Raw genomic sequence first — 19,303 nt, 5'->3', positions numbered from 1 at the left:
ATATAAATCAAGAAAACCAATTATTCAAGAATAATGACAATAACACAATCACTAAAACAAATCCTAAAAGATCAAAATTGCAGCTTAGATGAGAAAGAAATTTAATCGAAATCCTAGATCATCTACTGCCATACTAGGTACTAGACCTCTACTGCATATATCAGATCCTAGACCGTTTGTATTTCATATAAATACTGAGACCATCTATAACAATAAACTTTATTCAAATAATACATAAAAGATAGAAATACTTGAAGACATTGTAAAACAGACGATCTATTTAAAGAGTTCTTGTCTATCGAATGTAAATGTCTCATCCTTAAAGGGTCTATTGTATACTACAACAGAACATTCAAAAATGCGAATAAACCATCTATTTTGTTTTTGTTATCAACAAAACATAAACTCCACATAGATTATGTACTTGGTGCTTATTCTGAGAGTGAGATAATACACAACTTGAGACTTTGTATACTTACTCTGGATAGATATTGATATTCAAATATTCAAATAGGTCATGAAGCCAAGTGGTACTGAAAATACTTGAGTATTCGCTATTATTATATTACACACTGCAATCTACTCTTGGCCATTAAATTTTTTTGTAAAAATATTGTAAATTGTTTTATAAACAATCAGATGACAACATCTTATAAGCTACACTTTGAAAAGGTTTTCAAGATATTTTAAAACTCTACTCAAATCCACGTTTTAGAGTTAAAATTGCTTGTTTCACATTTGTATAGTTTTACTGATGCTATGGACCCTTCAAAGATGAATTATCATTTCCATTATAGACACTGCAACCTAGGCATACAATATAAGTTTACTAACTTGCTGCGAGAAAGGAGATAGAAAGGTAGTGCTTGTTAATAGTTTTACTGTTTTAGACTCAACTCTTTTACTGCAACGCTAGGTGCTGCTGCTGCACGCAAGTTCAAATTCGAAGATCAGAAATAATAATGTTGCTTAAGGAGCTGTTTTGACTATATATGGCCTATACGATCGATCGAGCGTCTTTCAATGCATGACAACGACGCCTAACCACTCACAATTCATGATCTTAAAATCTACTTTCAACACAGTTCTGACAAAAGTTGTGTTCAATTATGCAGTGGCAGTACCATGTGTTCCACATATTTAGTAGTAAAACAAAACACTGTTGGTTAAACATTATGCATGGGTTGTGATAAGTACCTACACACCACAGCTTAAAATAGCTTGCTATAGCTATAGTAGATATTTCATGAGTAATAATAAACTTGGAATGTTGGGGAAGCACGTTCTGCCACCCAATTTTGGTCTACTAAGCAAATTCAAACCTGCTCTATGCATACTCTGGCAGCGATGTGAGGAGCAAGAACTGATGACTTACACATACAAGTTAGCACAAAACAAATGTTTCTCAGATTTTCACTTTTTCCCATCAACACAGAAGAAATTATACTTACAAAAAGTATTCCCTTTATGTCATAATATTGGTTCCATAAATATAATTGTGAACTTTTTTATTTAATTAAAAAACTGAAACACAAACATATAAAATAAATATATATATATATATATATACCTTTAAATATAAACATTCCTTTTTATTTTAATTAAAATTATATTAACCTTCAAAAATCAAAGACAAGGTTATTTTGGTAAATCACTTAATTATACAATTGAATTTTATTTATATTTCAGTCACATTAGTCGCACTATCTACAAACTTTCTACTTATTTGCAATTTGCACTCACTTTTATAGTGTGTTTGGATTGGAGAATGAATATTTGAAGATTTAAGGGAATAAATGTGTTGGGAGTGGATTTGAGAGGAAAGTGGAATTGTTTGGATGTGGTATGTTAGATTGTGATATGTTAGAGTGTATTTGTGATGAAAAATTATTGAAATTTGTGACTGATGTGTTGATGGTGAAAGATTTTTTAATTTTTAAAAAATATATAAAATGTAAGTTTACAAATTTGATAAATATAATAAATTTTAATAAAATAATTTAATATAAAATAATTTAGAAATATACATTAGAATTAAAATAAATTTAAATTAAAAAATTAATATTAAATATTAATAAAAATATGCATTAATAATTAAAATTAATCTTTTATTTATTATTTATATTATTATAATATAAAAATTAATATTAATAATTAATAAAAAAAATTATAAATGTTATATATATATATATTAAAATATATTTGTATATAGAATCAGTATATAATTTATTAATTTTTATAACAAAAATAATGTATACTTCTCTTCAAATGTCTTCATGAAGGTAAAGAAAATTTTAACCAAAAAAACTACATTGTTTTTCGTGTTTTTATCTATTTTTTTCTCGTTTTTTCAACTTTCATGGCTATTTGTCCTTCCTCACAAGCCTTGATATAAACACACCTTTAAGTTACTTTTCCTACGTCAAAATATCCAAACAAACTCACTTTCCACTTTGTTTTCCCTCCTTTCCTTCCCTTTCCACTCTCACTCTCATTCAAACAAAGTGTAAAACTATAAAGAAGAGAGAGAATTTAAAAGTGGAGTAAGATGTATAGTTTGTTTTAACTCAGTTACATTGTATTTGGAAGGGTAGATACACTATTGAAGTTATTTGCATAAAGAGAAAGTTATGTTACTATTCATATTTGGTATGAGTGATTTACGTTGAAATGAGAGTAAAGAAAAGAGAGGGGGCAAGGAAGAAACACCACCTTTAAAATGAGAAGAAAAACGTGGAAAGTATGGCATGAATGGTGGATTTACACTTCTCTCCTAGCATGGTTATGGTGAGTGTGCATGATGGAAAATTTGGCTTAGTAGTGAAGAAAGCATGGTGTAGGGCTTCAACATTACTGATAACATGTTTTGGTAGGACTATAATCAATTATGCATGAGGGCATAATCGATTATGTCCCAATATGTAATCAATTATACATACAAGCCTAATTGATTACATGTTGAGCCATAATCAAATATACCCTCGTACGTAATTGATTATAACTCATTTCATACATGTTATTTTGATAACAAAGGCTAGGTGCATAAACTCTATCAGAGTCTTAGTCATAGGAGAAGTTGTAGAAGTCATAGTCAATTTGGATGTCGAAAATTATCCTTGAAAGAATAATGTGGATGTTGGTCTAGTAGGTGTCATCATTGATAAACATTGAAATTTTATTGTTTTTATAAACATTGATAAAATGTTTGGTTGACTTTTTAATATTATTTTTAACTTTTCAAAAATATAAAGTTAAGAATGTATTCTTATAAACATCACAATTTTGAGATTTGTTCCAATAAATTTATTGATAAAAGATTTGATTTTCACTTTTCAATATTATTTTTAACTTTTCAAAAATATATAAATTAAGAATACAATTGTTTATTTTCATTTTCTTGTAGTATTTTCATATTCTTGCACTACAAGAAAATTATGAAATAGAAACTAATTATAGAGACAAAAAATAATTAGTTGCTATAGTGATTAAATTAGAGACCATTTTAGGGACTAAATAAATTTTTGATTTCTAAATTAGTTTATATTATTGTTAAATGGTTTCTAAATTGGTATCTAATTAGCAACCAAGGTTTTTGCTACCAAATTTAGAATCTAAATAATTGGTACTTAAAACATTGGTTGTTAATTAGATACCAATTTAGAAACTATTTAACAATAATAGAAACTAATTTCGAAAACATTTTTTTTAGTTTATAAAATGCTCTCTAATTTATTTATTATTGCAACTAATTATTTTGGTCTCTAAAAGTTAGTTTCTATTTGATGATTTTTTTAATAGTATTATGTTTATTTTAAATAAGAATATATTAATCTTAACAATTTTAAGATAAGAATATTTTCGTAAATCACTAAATTATAAAATTAAATTTATTTATATTCGAGTTACATCAATCACATTATGTATACACTTTCTGTTCATTTATATTTACTCTCAACTCACTTTTCTTAAATCCAAATAAATTACAATTTTTATTCTCTTTCTCCTCCTTTCCTTCCCTTCTCACTAAACCTAAATTAAAAGTAGATTAGTAATAATTTATATACATTTTTTTTTTAACTTATCATGACATCTTATATCCAAACAAAATTGTAATACAGTTATCAAACTTAAAATCACATAATATTTTAAATGAGTAGTTGGATCCTAATAACATTTTAAATTAGATAAAACTTTAGAGCATATCACTACAAAAAATAATGATGATAGAATTTTCAAAAAAGTGTTGCAAAGAACAAAAGAGAGACGTTATATGAGGCTAGTGTGTGCTTAGTGTCCCAATAAAAATGAAAGCTAATCTTTTGGTGGACACTAAAATGAATATAAAATTAAAATAATTATTAAGAATGGACTTTAAGCTAATTCAACCTCATAACATAAAACCAGGCTTATAAGGTGAGGTTTGCACCCACTTATATGTGTGAGACTATATATTATGGGTGGTCTGATAAACCCAACAAACAATTGCTATAATAAACTCGAAATGACTCTGATACCATATTAAGAAGTTAACTTTAAGTCTAACTCAACCTCATAAAATCAGTTTATAAGGTGAGGTTTGTACTCACTTATATACTATGAAATGTCATAATTTCTAGTCGATGTGGGATCTCTAACAATAATTAAACTTAGCGTCGCCATTGGGGACACTACATGAGAAAGCAAATGTGAGCAAATTGTCGTCATTAGGGACACTACATGAGAAAGCAAATGTGAGTAAATTGTCGTCATTGGGGACACTACCTGGGAAAAAAATTATTGGTGTCGTCTAGACTTATGCTAAATGTAATAAAATATTAACTTACATCCACTTTGTGTCCCCATTTTGGATGCAATATCATTCTGCAACTTATTTTTTTATTGCATCTACTTTGTGTCTCCATTCTAGACACTAACTTATTATTATTATTATTATTATTATTATTATTATTATTATTATTATTATTATTATTATTATAATTTTTAACTTGCGTCTACTTTGTGTCTCCATTATATACTCGATTTTATTATGTCACTTAATTTTTTCATTACATCTATTTTGTGTGTATGTTCTATATGCTAACTTATTATTATTATTATTTTAATAATTTTTAGTGTGAGTTAAAGATCTTCATTATTGATAGAATATTTGATATTTATTTTTGTGTCCAATTTTGAATAGATTTCCTTTTTATTAGTGACTTATTTTTTATACCTCATACTTTGTGTTGACAGCAATAAATTTTTCTTTTGTAGTGTATTAAAACAAATTCATGCATATAGGATCAATGAGTTGCAGTGATATAGACTCTCAATTTTCCAGTTCCGACTTCAAATAATCTAGGAAGGTTAAAAATATATGACTTCTAGGAAAAAAAAGTTGGGTTAGGCAAAACAATTTTACAACCACAATGATTATTAGTATTTGATGAAAACCCATGTTATTATTACCGTTAGTAAAAAAGGACAGAGAAAAAAGTTAGACAAGTGTTGTAGGGTAAGATTAGCTGCACCAAAAAGATGGCCGTAGTACTGCTGCAGTGCAATTATTTTCTTGCCCTAATCATATTTCTTTCATCCTATCCTTCCCACTCATTTTCTATCCCACCAACTCCCACAACTTCTTTCATTCTAAATCAAAATAAATTAATAATGGCAGAAGAATATGTAAAAATTAATGAAAACTAAAATAAAAATACTTATTTTCAAAACCTTCTTCTGTTTATTTCCTTACTATTTATCAAAAAAATATAATATTACATTCATTTATTTTTGTTCTATTTCTAGTGCATCTTTGTCGACACAAGAAAACACAAAGGACGCCACTGTGCTTCTTGCTTTTTATTATCATCACTCATCCCATCCCTTATCTCCACATGTACGAACATTCAATCAATCAATGACAAACGAGGCACGCTTTGGCATTATCCCTCCGCATTAGGGTTTCTCATTCACTGTTCACACCCTTTGCAGCACCCTAGGGCTTCTCAGCTTTCGTAGAGACCACACACAGATCTGCACAATTTTACTTCTCTAAATTATGGATTTGGTTATGCGTACACACTTTTATGGTCACTTTGCAGAAATTTGTTACCAAATCAAAGCTTATGAAAAGCCTGAAAATGGGGTTGCTTCATGTTTGGGATGTGATCCAGATTTGTAGACTAAAAGTGTTGTACGACATGTTTTGGAACACTGAATAGTCTCAAAGATTAGGTGAAGTACCTGGAAACAGTGTACATTCCAATGTTGCAGAGAGCAGTTGCGGGTTTGCTGTTTCTGGAATTGTTCTTTTCTCTTATTCTTCTCCTTGAATAGTTGCCAAATATTTTCTGCTGCTTAAAATAATGAATATATAGTTTCTCTCTCTCAGTATCTGATTCTGATCATATCACTGCATTCCCTTAGTCTATGGATCTATACATTTATGAAGGGTACAGTGTGTTACTATAGATATATATAGTCTGTGCTAGGGCATTCCGTAGGTGTTCCTTTGGGTGAAAAACCTCTTTTGGATCTATCTAGCATCATAAATGTATTCTTTGACCAATCAGATTTTGCTTTTGAACCTTTTGGTTTTCTTTCTGGATGCTGAATGCTGAATGCTGAATTTAGGGTGCACATTGTTTTTCTCCCCTTTTCTTTGTTCTGCAACACCATCATATTTTCTTGGGGTAGAATAATCAAGGCTCTGAAGGCAGCTCTGGGAATTTGTTATCTTTAGCTGGTTTTTCTGAAGCTTGTGTTGTGGCGGCGACAAAGAGCCTGAGAATTTGGGTAAAGAATAACAGAAAATTGACGTTATCAAACTGAACTTTTTTTGTTTCCTTTTAGACTGAAATAATTGTTGAAACTACTTTGATTCCCTATATCTCTAGTAGTAGAAAGAAAGTGGGGTTGGCGTTTTATGCAGAGAGGGAATCTAACATTTCTGTTCCTTCCGATCATACTTTTTTTCCTTTCTCTCAGCAGATATATATGGCTCCGCTAGCTGCTTAAATTTCTGAATTAGGTCTCTCCTTAAATCACTTCAGTTAGATGAGAATATGAATAGTAAGTACAATGGTTTTTTTTCCTACCATGCTTTATCTCCTTTTTCTTTTCTTATTTCTTCTTCTTTTTGCTGTAGATTTTGTAATGAGTTTTCCTTTAACATGAAAAGTTGAGAGAGAAAGAGAGAGAGAGAGATAATTCTGAATTGGAGACCAATAAGCTGGTGCTACTTCCCATCTTGTGCTGGTATTATTTAATATTCAACACATTTATTTATCATCATTTTCAAACTTCTCTTTTATGGACCACTTCCACTTCTAATGTTATTTGATATATATATATATATATATATATATATATATATATATATAATATAATGTATGTATGTATGTATGAATGTGTAGGGCTCAAAAACACAACTTTAACTGCATCATTTGATGTTTGCAGTAAAGTCTGTGATAATATCAATCTTCTTGGTTTTATCTGTTCGGAGCTTCATCGTTTCATAGGGAATTGTGCACCATGCACCTCTGTAAGTGGTCGTTAAATTTAAATTGAATTTTATCCCTTAAGAAGATTACGTTATGGTCAAAAACATTCTGTGAAATGAACAAGTGCCAGTTTTGGTGATTATACTAAATCCACATCAATGTTCTATATGCTTTGAAACTAGCTCCTGTAGTTACTCCTAACAAATGAAAAAGTATCTTTTGTAAAGGATGAAAATGAGAGTAAAAAATTATGTATTTTTCTTCTTTATTTGATTGAAGAGAAAGTGAAGAAAGGGTCGACTTTTAAAAATTAAAATTAAAATTAAAACTTTTCTTTTTATTTTTATTTTCCCTTTATTTGAAATTTCAATCATTCTTTCTCCTCCTGGCTTTTTCTTTCTCACGATTAAAAGATAGGATAAAACACTAAAGTCCAGAGTGGGTAATAAAATATTTATTTTCACGGTTCAAAATAATTTAGAGACGTACAGAGTAAATTTTGTGCTTTAACAAAAAAAAAAGAGTTCATAAAATAAAAACACATAGACAGAGGGTCGAAAATAAATTTTCTGTTAAAAAATAAAATGAAAAAATAAGGTGGAAAAGCACAAGAATGTACTATATTTTAAGATGCATTATTGGACCGTGTAATTCTACTGTAAACATTATTTTCAATCTTAATTGTACTTTAGTTTCTATTTTTAGACGAGTTTAGTTCTTGTAATTTTTTTAACTATTCAAACTAAGAGTTTTATTTCAAAATCTTATCAAATTCTTAACAGTAAAATATAAATGTTAACTAAAATAATTCACAAGGACAAAGTAAGAGCAATTCTGAGTACAAATACATTTAAATAAATTATATATTTGTACAACTTTTACTTTTTCTTTTTGGAGCACAATAACATTTACTTGCATTTTAAAAAGTATAATATGCATTAAACAATTTATTCGATGAAAAATTAAATAGTTTTCTTTAAGACACTATATATTTAATTTAGTCAATAAGAACTTTTCATTGAATCATTGAATTGCTAAAATTAATATACTCTCACACACATACACAGAATTCAAAGAAATTAACATTACAAAAATTATTCAAAAAAAATCCTTATACAATGCTCAATAGAAAAATGCATAAATATTTTAGGTTAGCATTATTTACATGTTATGTATTTTAGAACAATCTTTTATGCATCCTTTATTTACATGTTTATGTAAATTAATAAAGGACATATACCTTTGCTATATTTTTCCATTATTGTTTATATAAATTAATAAAGGATATATACGTTTTTTGCTGAGTATGTACAAACATTCTAATGTTGTGAAGGTCTTTAAACTTAATTAAATAAATAGTATTAGATTTTACTTAATATGCAGAGATATTTTAATGAAAAATCGTAATAAAATACTACTTTGTTGAGTGGCTATTTATATATTCTGTATAATTGATTAATAGTTGCGAAAAACGTATATAAGTGAGGTTAGAAAGATTTTACAAATCGTTATAACTTATCGTTAAATTATTATTTGTTTCCACTGATTGATTAATAGCTATAAATAATCTATGTATATGATCTTTAAAAAAGAAGTGTTTTATAAATGAATATTTTGTTTTTCTTTAACCAATATTTTTTCAGGTAAAAAAATCATGTTCAATTGATGGAATAAAATATTTTTTTGGTTGTTTGTTAGTTAATAAGTGGTTTAACATGGAAAATGAAATTCTGCCAACGTATATAAAATTAGGAAGAAATTTGAAGATGAATTTTATTTCAACTAGCATGTTGTTCCATGCATGACATACTTTTCATTTTAAGTCAAAATTAATAAATAAATATAGATCAAAGAGAAAGGTGTTAGAATTATTAATTATCATTATGTATCTTATTCTATTTGAATAAGCAATAATTCTTTTAAAATGTTAAAGAAATTATAAAAAAACAATTAAATTAAATTAAAACTTTATTAATATTTTGTGTCTAATTCAAATTCAAATTATGATTGATAAGATTAGAGTAATATTAAAATTCAGTTTTTTTTAAAAAAAATACCACTATAAGATATAAATGGAGATGGAACCCAAATAGTGACCTCAGTCACTTATTTTATATTGAATAGTTTTCCTTTATAAATATTTGTTATTAGAATCTACAAATTTTCAAGAAAATGCAAAATAAAATAAAAAACACATATTTTATTAAAATGTGAAATGTTGACCTCATTTAATTGTTTTCTTGAATGTAAATTGAACAGAAATCATGGATTGAACTATAACAATATGACAAATTGCATTCCTTGTGTTGTTGGATTGGGTCATCTAGAAAAAACAATTAAAATATATTTGAAACATTATAATAAAATTTATACAATTAATGAATCATAAATAAATTAAAAGATCAAGATATTATCTCGAATATAACGAAGTCTTCTTTTTTTATATAATATATTACTCATATTATTAATTTTTGCAAAATGTGTAAATTCTAAGAGAGATTTAATTCCTAACTTTTGTTTCTATTTATGATATGAGATTTGATTTTAATTTATTGCTGATAACCAAAACCTAAGAGTCACACTTAGAAAGCATAAAATTGGAATTTAAATAAGATAAAATCAAAGTTCAAATAAGGTTTTTTTTTTCAGCAAATAGCAATGTAATTAAATAAGGTTATGTCTCTTAATACAGGTCAGATATCTAGTTTATAATTAATGAGTGATTTAGCATTAATCAAATTTTTCAAATGATGTGTTGAGAAAAGTGAGTTACTTGCAGTTCAAATGATATCAAATCACTGATGGTTTTAAAAATTAACTCCAATTTAATCTATCAATTATAGAAGAAAAAAAACATGAATGCAGTAGGAAAGTGGAGATTGATTTGGCCCCTTATAAGAATATGAAATGACAACAATTTAGTTAAAGCATGATTTTGATGCCAAGAGTCTAAAACTAATGTCATACATCTCTCATAGACCAGTGATGTCAACTCAACATTCTAGGAACTAAAATGAATCTTACAACATTGGGTGGGTGAAAATCTCTTATTCATTGAACTCAACTTTTTCTTAATTATGCATTTTCTTTCAATTTATAGCTAGTTTTGTCAATTCTAGCATGGTGCATTATTATTAGGTCATGACTTTTTTCAGTGGTATTTTCAGACATCCCTCTTTCCTTTTATAGTTAGGGTTTCAGACTTTCATATAAAAGCCACCATGATATAACTAATTAGTAACATAAATTATAGTTTGTTTTTGGTATTCTTGGCTGCTTAGAAATAAGGAGGAATATCAAGTACTTGGGACACTTATTTACTCTTGCATAATAGAATGCTATTTTGCTCTATAACTTAATCTTATCCAAATTGTACACCTTAGCTTTACTCTGCAAAATATTTGAACATTTAGTATTTTTTATTATTATTTGCTTTTCTCCTTTTGAGGTTCTGATTAAAGAAAACTTAGGACCTGAAAATGAAGCTAAATTTGTAGTGGTCCACACTTAACAACAAAGGAAAAGGAAAAGAGAAAATGAAAAAGAAAAAGAGATAACTCATATATAACAATCAACAACCTAAAAAGAATAGGTAAGTATACTTAACTGCATTAAACAAAACAGAGAAAAGAAAAATCTCCTTATCAATCACTTGTAAAATTCTAATGTATAGTAAATGAATTCTGAAAACTTTTCCTGTTTTCTCTAAATTAGGTGTGAAACAACTCTAGAGGACATCTAAAAGAATGAAACACTGTTCATATTAAAACTAACATCTAGAACAGGCAATGCACAAAATAAAGTATTTTAAGACCTTGTGAAACTGTTTTCTAGATCGTTAATATACACCAATAGTGAACATTAAAAATTTATGTAAGTTATTTTGTTAAATTTTCATATTTCACTAAAGACCTGTAACATTTTTACTTTATTTTTCTTCAAAAACAAAATCTTATTATGAGTTTTACGCGGTGACTTTTAAGTCAATGAAAATTGAAAGAAAAAATATATTTGAATTTTTTTGGAAATACCACTTTTGTGATTTGATTAGATTGGCCTGAAAATGTTATATATTTGAATTTTCAATATCCAAAAAAAGGCTAATGAAGACGGCTACTTAACCGTGATACAACTACTCAACCGTTTTTTTTTTATCAACAAGAAAAAATAAATTAATATGAACTACTTTAAGGGTGGCTCAACCCTTATACATAATCATAACACAACATTTTTTTAAAACTCCTTCTAGCCTACCTAATCCTTATATCCTTAAAATAAAATAACACCCCAGTTAAAGAAATAAACCTTGCATAAGCGCATTTAATTGAAAACATACAAATCATAGAATCATACAACTACTTATGATAGTCTCAATAAATTTAGTCATACACACATCAAAATAGAACTAAATTTTGGAAGCACTTAATCATCTTTTCTTAATCTGGCAAGATAGACACACTACAAGTAATCATTTTAAGTCAAATAAAAATGTGATTTTTTTACAACTACGAATACTTCAACTAAAGTGCTAGCAACAAGTCTTCATATATATATATATATATATATATATATATATATATATATATATGTAGTTCCCACTATTTCCACATAACTACTATAATTCATCATACAACTAGGACTTGCAAGCCTCTAATTTTATGACTAAAATTTTCTAATTAATAAGTAAATCTGTCTTTCCTAAACCGATTCTTAATTAACTTGTGTGCACATCATTATAATTTCTTTTAAAAGAATATGTATGCTATCTCTATATATCTTCTTTTTTGTAACACGATTTGTCTATGGATTTAAAGATACATAGTTTATAAAATATATTTTCTCCCATGTCACTCTTATTTTATCAAGAAAAATTATGTGTACAAAACGCTATATAGCCTTTGGTAACTTTTTTTCTTTCTTTTCTAACTTTCTGTATTTACTCAAATTTCATTTAGGTGTTTTTCTTCTTTTCAGCTGAAAGGAGATGTATGTAGCTGAAAAGATGTATGTAGCTGAAAACTTGCCTCAAACAATTGAGAAATGAATAGTTAAGTGTTTTAGTTAAGACCTTTTTTTCTAAGCCACAAAAATAATATTAAAGGAATATAAGGTATTTTAAGCCATTTACGTCTTAGAAAACTAAATATGTTTATGCTCGTTTTACTTATTCTGAGTGATGTTTTGATTCTTTAACATGTATGTTTTCGATTAAGTGAGATTCTTTAAGATTTCTTTCTTAAACTCTGTTGTTTGTTTTTTAGTATTGTAAAGTTTAGGTTGAATGGAATGGGTGTGGTAGATATTGTGGTGTTATGCTATGTATAAAGATTGAATTACCCTTAAAGTAGTTTATATTTATTATTTTTTACTTGTTGATATAAAAAAAATCTTACAAAACTAAATCATTAGTTAATAAAAGAATTTATGCAATCTGTAAATTGTAGTACAGCAAGAGAACAAAATTAGCTTGAGTAACATCCAAGCACCAAGACCTAGACCTAAGCTTAATAAACTAGCCTACTAAAATAAAATAAAAAGCCTTTTCTGTGAACAACAACACAATGAATGCAAGGATTAGCTAACCAAATGCATGTCAGTCATTCATTCACACACACACAACATACAGCTTTTCAGATGACAGTCCCTTCCAAGCACAATATGAATGTATTATGTTTTTATTAATAATTTGACATATGCATACACTTTAAATGATAACAAACTAAAAAACTTGTCTAAATTTTATGGGGTTGATTAACCAAACTCAAGTAAAAATGGAGTTAAAAAACTCCATAAAAAAATAATTAGTGTATCAATAAAATTGTTTTATACGTAATTGAATATCCATGATGTTTTATAGAGTTCTTCTAAGACTATTTTTATTTAAGATAAATTAGATCAAACCAATTTTAATTATCATAAAATATGTAATAATATATGGACACTTCACTGAGGTTTTAACTATCAATTATTTAGTTTCTAAATTTGGTAGCAAAAGTCTTGATTGCTAATTAGATACCAATTTAGAAACTATTTAACAATAATACAAACTAATTTAGAAATCAATTTTTTTTAGTTTCTAAAATGCTATCTAATTTAGTTACTATTACAACTAATTATTTTGGTCTTTAAAAATTGGTTTCTATTTCATGATTTTCTTGTAGAATTTTTTATTATTTAGTTTTGAACTTGATAATAGTAAATTATTGTTCGAAAATTTGTTGAAAGTACTATAAGTTTGTAGCTTGTATTAAATTTTGATTAATCGTAAAGAATGTATTAAAGAAGTATGTTAAAGGGTTATCAATATTTTTTTATATATATTTTAGTTTCAAATAATTATTTTTCCTTGTTTAGTTTCATCCTTATATTCATTAATGTCTTGCACTGAGCTGATAATACTAAGTTCAATATTCAAATGAAAGTCAATTTTAATCTTGACATTGAAGGGAATGTGGATGACCCAAGTGTCTATTCAGTCACATCTATAAAGATTAATATCACACACTAGAAGACACTTGGGATGCTACCCACAGACAAGCTAAAATATACATCTCAGAAGTGACCCAGTATTATCCTATTCTTCTTGGACTTATAATAAATTGGTGAAAATATGCCAATACATCACAAAAAAGACAAAAACAAAACATGTAAATGCATTTGAAACATGTCCTCTAAAATGTTTCAGGTGGTAAAATCAATGCATTAAGCCAGGTTGCAGTAAAAAAAAGCCATTTGTTATTTTTCTTAACTAAAAACACGCATAAGGCCGTTATATTAACTACTGAATTTGTACCATGACACTGAATGAGTAGGTAGATACGATCAGAGCAGAAACATGGGAAAGGAAACGTGTTATTGAGATGAAAATACAACTGTTTTTATATAATTTTTTTCCCAGATTCATAGATGTTGAGGGTACCTTACTCCGTTAAATTCTGAAAGGAAAGTAAAGAAATACATAGCAGGCTTGCGCATTTCCGTCGGCACATCAACTATATGGGATGTGATTGTTTTAGGCCTCCCAAGGTTTTCCCAAGGACTGAAACTCTGCAAATTGGTGCTGCAAAAATATCATTCACTAGTCAGCAGAATCTTATTTCACCATGCACTTTGCTCATGTAAAATATTTAGAGGTGTGACTTGTGTCAACCAAGACCAGATTTTGCAGATGGTTGTTAAAATGTTAAATCCAAGAAGGCTGAATGCTGTATTGTATTTCCCAAACTACATATACTTCTTAGCATTTTGGATTTCACTCTAAAACGGTGGACGTGGGAAGCAACAAGTATCAGGGTTCTGTGTGTTTTTACTTTTTCTTTGACGTGATTTTGAAGGAAATTGAGAGTGTTGGACCTGATCTAAACATCCATTTAATTTAAATCATCTTTCTTAATGTATATGTATTCAGATTCAAGCATTCTTGATAACCTTAATAATTACTTATTCATTTTGTTGTAAGAGAAAAATGAGCATTATTAAGTAGTGTATGAAAATTATGAACTAAATAATGTGGTGTGGAAGTTATCTACGAGGCACCAATTGGGACTTACTTCATTGAAGATCAAGGAGGGGCTCCATTTGCTCAAAATAACTAAAGAATCATCGTCATGCTCCTTTGGGTAGTAGGATTGTTGTTTACCCTCAGTGATCACGTTGAAGGAAGGATGCACAATATGGCTCTTGGTACCAAATTCTTGTCCAGTTTCCGAGGGATTCCAGGAACCCAATTGGATCAGATGTTGATCTGTTTCTTCTCTACATGGCTTTGATTCTTGAGCTAGGCCACGACTTCTGATCTTTTCTCTTGTCCTCTCTCTTGCCCTCTCTCTTGCCCTTTCCCTGCACTCCTTTGCAAGAGGATGGAATGCACTGATCTTCCTAGAAAGCTTAACCCTTCTCTTCGTCACTTTCTCCTCTCTCTCTTCTCCTGCTTGTTCTTCATCTCTACTCACTACAACCTCATCAACACTAGACACCCCTTCTTCACATTCCGAACCAGCACTGCTGCAACTGTGGTGAACATTCTTCTTCTGCTTCCTTTTCTCCTTCGCTAGACGATTGATTTCAACTTTTGCTTGGTTCATTAGCCACTCCACGGTCTTGCTAGCTTTCTCAAAGCCTAGCATATCTTGCAAGCCGAAAAAACTCTTTGCAACATCAAGGGAAAGTCTCATTCTCCTATCCCTCAGTCCTCTTGCGGTGTTAATCTTGCTGTGTCTATCTCTCTTGCCGAGTCTTTTTCTGGGGATCTGATTACTCTTTTTAGCAGAAGTCTCCAGGGCAATACTAACTGGTTGAGGCTCGGGGTCTTGAGGTAGAGGTTTATGAAGGAGGAAATCGTGGTGTTGTTCGAGGAAAATTTGAGCATCTTCAAAGGGAGGAGAAGGAAAGTGGAAAAAGGACAAAGGAGGAAGGTCAGGGTTGTTTTCTTGTTTTGATGTTGGGTTGCTTTCAGAGTCAATGGAAAAGGGCCTGGTGTAGTAAAATGATGGGTCATAATAGGAAATTGGTTCATTCCCATAGTGAGAGTGAAACGTATCTGAAGTTTGAGATTGCATATTGCACCAAATAACCCTACCACCCTTGGAGAAGCTGGTGCAGGTTATAGATAGGGCTATAAGAGAAAGATTCACTCTCCTCTTGTATTGCAGGATTTCGCTTATTCCTCCCTTCTGCAAGTAAAATTAATTCCAGATACTTTGTGCTTAATGGAGAGTGACTGAGGTAGACAGTGTTTAATGATGCAACATGTATATGTGTGTATGCTTGGGTTCAAGACTATGTGTGAGGGTGAAGAATGAACATACTGTAATTGTACAGTTGGCAATTCATCAGACTAGTACTGCAGTCTGAGAAAGACAGCACAAACAGTAACTCATCACAGAGAGAGAGAGAGGGAACCTGAGTGAGGGGTAAAGATTGTGGTGTGTGCATAAAGAAGGGGAGAAGAAAAGGGCATTTTATTGAAGAAAAAGAACCTAGCTAGCTTTATTTAATTTTGATAAAGAAAATGTTATTTTTACAAACTCAACAGTAGAGTATTAGAATTTACAACTGTGAGATAGCAGAATACAATTTTCATAAGTATAATAATATCTAATACACATGAGATGATTGGGAATGTAGCATTATTGTTTTGAAAATATTTGCTTTTGAGAAAAAAGCTAAGGTGTTGAAGATGGTATATAGAATGTGTTTTGATAAAATTAGCTTTTTTCTCAAAAGCAAAGGTGTTTAGGATGGTGTATAGAATGTAAGAAATGAGTGGATGGAAGAAGTTGAAAGTTGTGGCACTTCACGTGGTGCGCATGTGCGAGATGACAGGGAACTAAAGCCAACTAACTCACCTCATCACATCACTCACTCACTACCCTCACTTCACTTCACCCTCTCACACCCTCCTTTTCACATTCCATCACTACACATTTTCATGCTTTGTCCCACACAGTACTGTGCTGTAGGGCTTTCACATGCCATCACTTTTTATGGGAACATTCACACAATTTCCACCCTCTATTTTCAACATGTTGGAGATCTAATAGGTGGGTCTCATCCACACAAGTCGATTGTATGAATTTGAGTTAGGCTTAAAGTTCACTTCGTAATGTGATATATATCAGAGTCATTTTCGAACTTATCCTAATGAGAGTTTGTTGAACTGATCAAGTTACCACTATCCGACCGTTATCGGACCACCCATAATATGTTATTCTGCGCACGAACGGTCACTCTCAATGTAAAGAGTGTGTTGGAGATCCCACAAGTGACTGCAAACCTCATCCCATAAACAGATTTTATAGGATTGAGTTAGACTTAAAACACTGATGGTACCATGAGTATTAATACTACCAACAACACTGATGGTAGCATCAGTATTATTACTACCAACTACCATCGGTACGATATTATGTTTCTCAAACACTATTTACAAAGTTAGATAAGTGATTAGTTAATCATTAAATTTATAAAAAAAATGTTAAGAAAATGGTGTTAACGGGGTTTCAGTGTGTGATGTGCAGTGGGAGGCAATGGTGGTTTGACTGGGTTTGTAAGGGACGTCGCTTTCAGTAAAAGGAGAAGGGTGATGAGTCTATTTCCTTTCTAGTCTGTGGATGCCTGCATGTGTATCTCTATCTATTTTCTTCTTGATTCTCCTTCCCATGCGTGCTTATCCTTTCTCTCTCATCTTTCTCTTTTTTTCTTCCAAAACATTACCAAAACCTTCATCACAAATTCTTCTATTTACCAACCCAAGCTTACTACATCTTAAAATGCATCAAATACACAATTTATTATCTTTAATTTTTTTAAGTAGCATAAAATATATATTGAGAGTTACATGGGTTATGATATGCACTTTATAATATTTATTGAATTAGATGGGTGGTAGGTAGCATATTCTTAGCTTTTTCTCCACATCGAAAATATCTTTGGATTATGATTTCTAACCAAGCATAAGCATATATATGATATATCTGCAGTAGAAAAGACATGGCTATTACACAGCTATTCATTAGGGCATTACGTCAAGTTACCAACCACATTCTACTAACTTTGCACATATAAGGGCTTTACCACAACAGGTAACAAAACTTTTTCATTAGGGTATTCCTATAGCATTAAAGCTATATCAGAATTTGGTTTTCTTGATTCTTCTTTCCAGTTGAAACCAGGACACAATTAATAAATTATCGATCAATTATAATATAAGTAAAAAACTTGTAAACAATCATAGTACTTATACTGTTTAATAAATACAAAAACTGCAGTATTGATAGAAAAATTTGATAACTAATTAGTGTTAATTATTTTTTTCTGCTGCGAAGATCGATTGGGGGGTTTATTTTTGGACTTTTCAAGCGATGTTATACATCGCATAATTGAGAAGGAGACAAAAAAATTAGAAATAAAGTAAAAAAATATGATTTTATTAAAAACTGGGTATTAGTTAATTTAATCTTTGTAAAGTAAAATATATTGTAATAGTTGTGAGATCCAGGAGTAACTTTTCCGTTAAAGTAAACGTCTGTACATATTTGTTTTCATAGCATTGTTATTGCACACATAAATTGTTATTTTTAAAATTATTATGAACTTTTCTCTTGCTAATATATATATATATATATATATATATATATATATATATATATATATATATATATATATATATATATATATATATATATAAGCGAAGATACAAGAAAAAACGTAGGCATCATACTAGCCCATGTAGAATATGAAAAGAAAAGTGTTTAAAGTGGCCATTTCTTCTTGCACCACCACACATTTCTTTTCACACTATAAATATGCAAATTTTTATTTTGTTTTTTTAATTGTACAATATGAAAATTAAAAAGTATCTTCTGCACTGTATAATTTGGATAAGCTTTTAGATTGTACAATTTAGTACTTTTTACTTCTAGATTACAATTTGAAAGTCATTTATTTTTCTAGATTACAATTTGAAAGTCATTTATTTTTTAAGAGAAGACTTCAAGATTGTATAATCCAAAAGTCAATTCTGATTTGTAGATTGCATAATCCAAAATTGTGCAAACTAAAAGTCAAGAATGACTTACAAATTGTGCAATTCAAAAATTAAAAAGTAAAAAATGACTTTCAAATTGTGCAATTTATCTTACCATTTAGGCTACTTCATTCATCTTAAACAAACCACTTAAGAGTTTTCATTAACCAAAAACAATTTGGCTACAACGAGTTTCAACACCTTTCCATGAACAAGTATTTTGACCTATCTATGTACACTAAGTATTTAAACTTCTTCAAGTACATCGAGTTTCAACACTCTAAGAACAAATATT

The 19,303-nt window shown here is 29.3% G+C and overlaps 1 protein-coding gene and 1 long non-coding RNA gene across 2 annotated transcripts; one reads left to right on the top strand and one right to left on the bottom strand.

Annotated features, from left to right (window-relative positions):
* Positions 1 to 6,635: 6,635 nt before the first annotated feature.
* LOC137822914 (uncharacterized) lies at positions 6,636 to 7,649 on the top strand. Its single transcript, XR_011083023.1, has 4 exons — positions 6,636 to 6,774; positions 6,967 to 7,050; positions 7,127 to 7,236; positions 7,438 to 7,649. It is a non-coding gene; the product is annotated as an uncharacterized lncRNA (long non-coding RNA).
* A 6,608-nt stretch (positions 7,650 to 14,257) lies between these two features.
* Positions 14,258 to 16,369, bottom strand: LOC137821200 (transcription factor CYCLOIDEA-like). The gene is made up of 2 exons (XM_068625675.1): positions 15,032 to 16,369; positions 14,258 to 14,541 (listed from the first exon to the last, which is right to left on the bottom strand). Exons 1-2 carry the CDS (start codon positions 16,037 to 16,039, stop codon positions 14,494 to 14,496), a joined length of 1,056 nt encoding a protein of 351 aa, XP_068481776.1. The 5' UTR covers positions 16,040 to 16,369; the 3' UTR covers positions 14,258 to 14,493.
* Positions 16,370 to 19,303: the final 2,934 nt, after the last annotated feature.

This window comes from Phaseolus vulgaris, chromosome 9 (assembly GCF_000499845.2).
Source record: "Phaseolus vulgaris cultivar G19833 chromosome 9, P. vulgaris v2.0, whole genome shotgun sequence".
In the NCBI taxonomy this organism is placed as follows: domain Eukaryota; kingdom Viridiplantae; phylum Streptophyta; class Magnoliopsida; order Fabales; family Fabaceae; genus Phaseolus; species Phaseolus vulgaris.
Note: the sequence above shows the minus strand (reverse complement) of the source record. Positions and strands in the feature narration are given on the sequence as shown.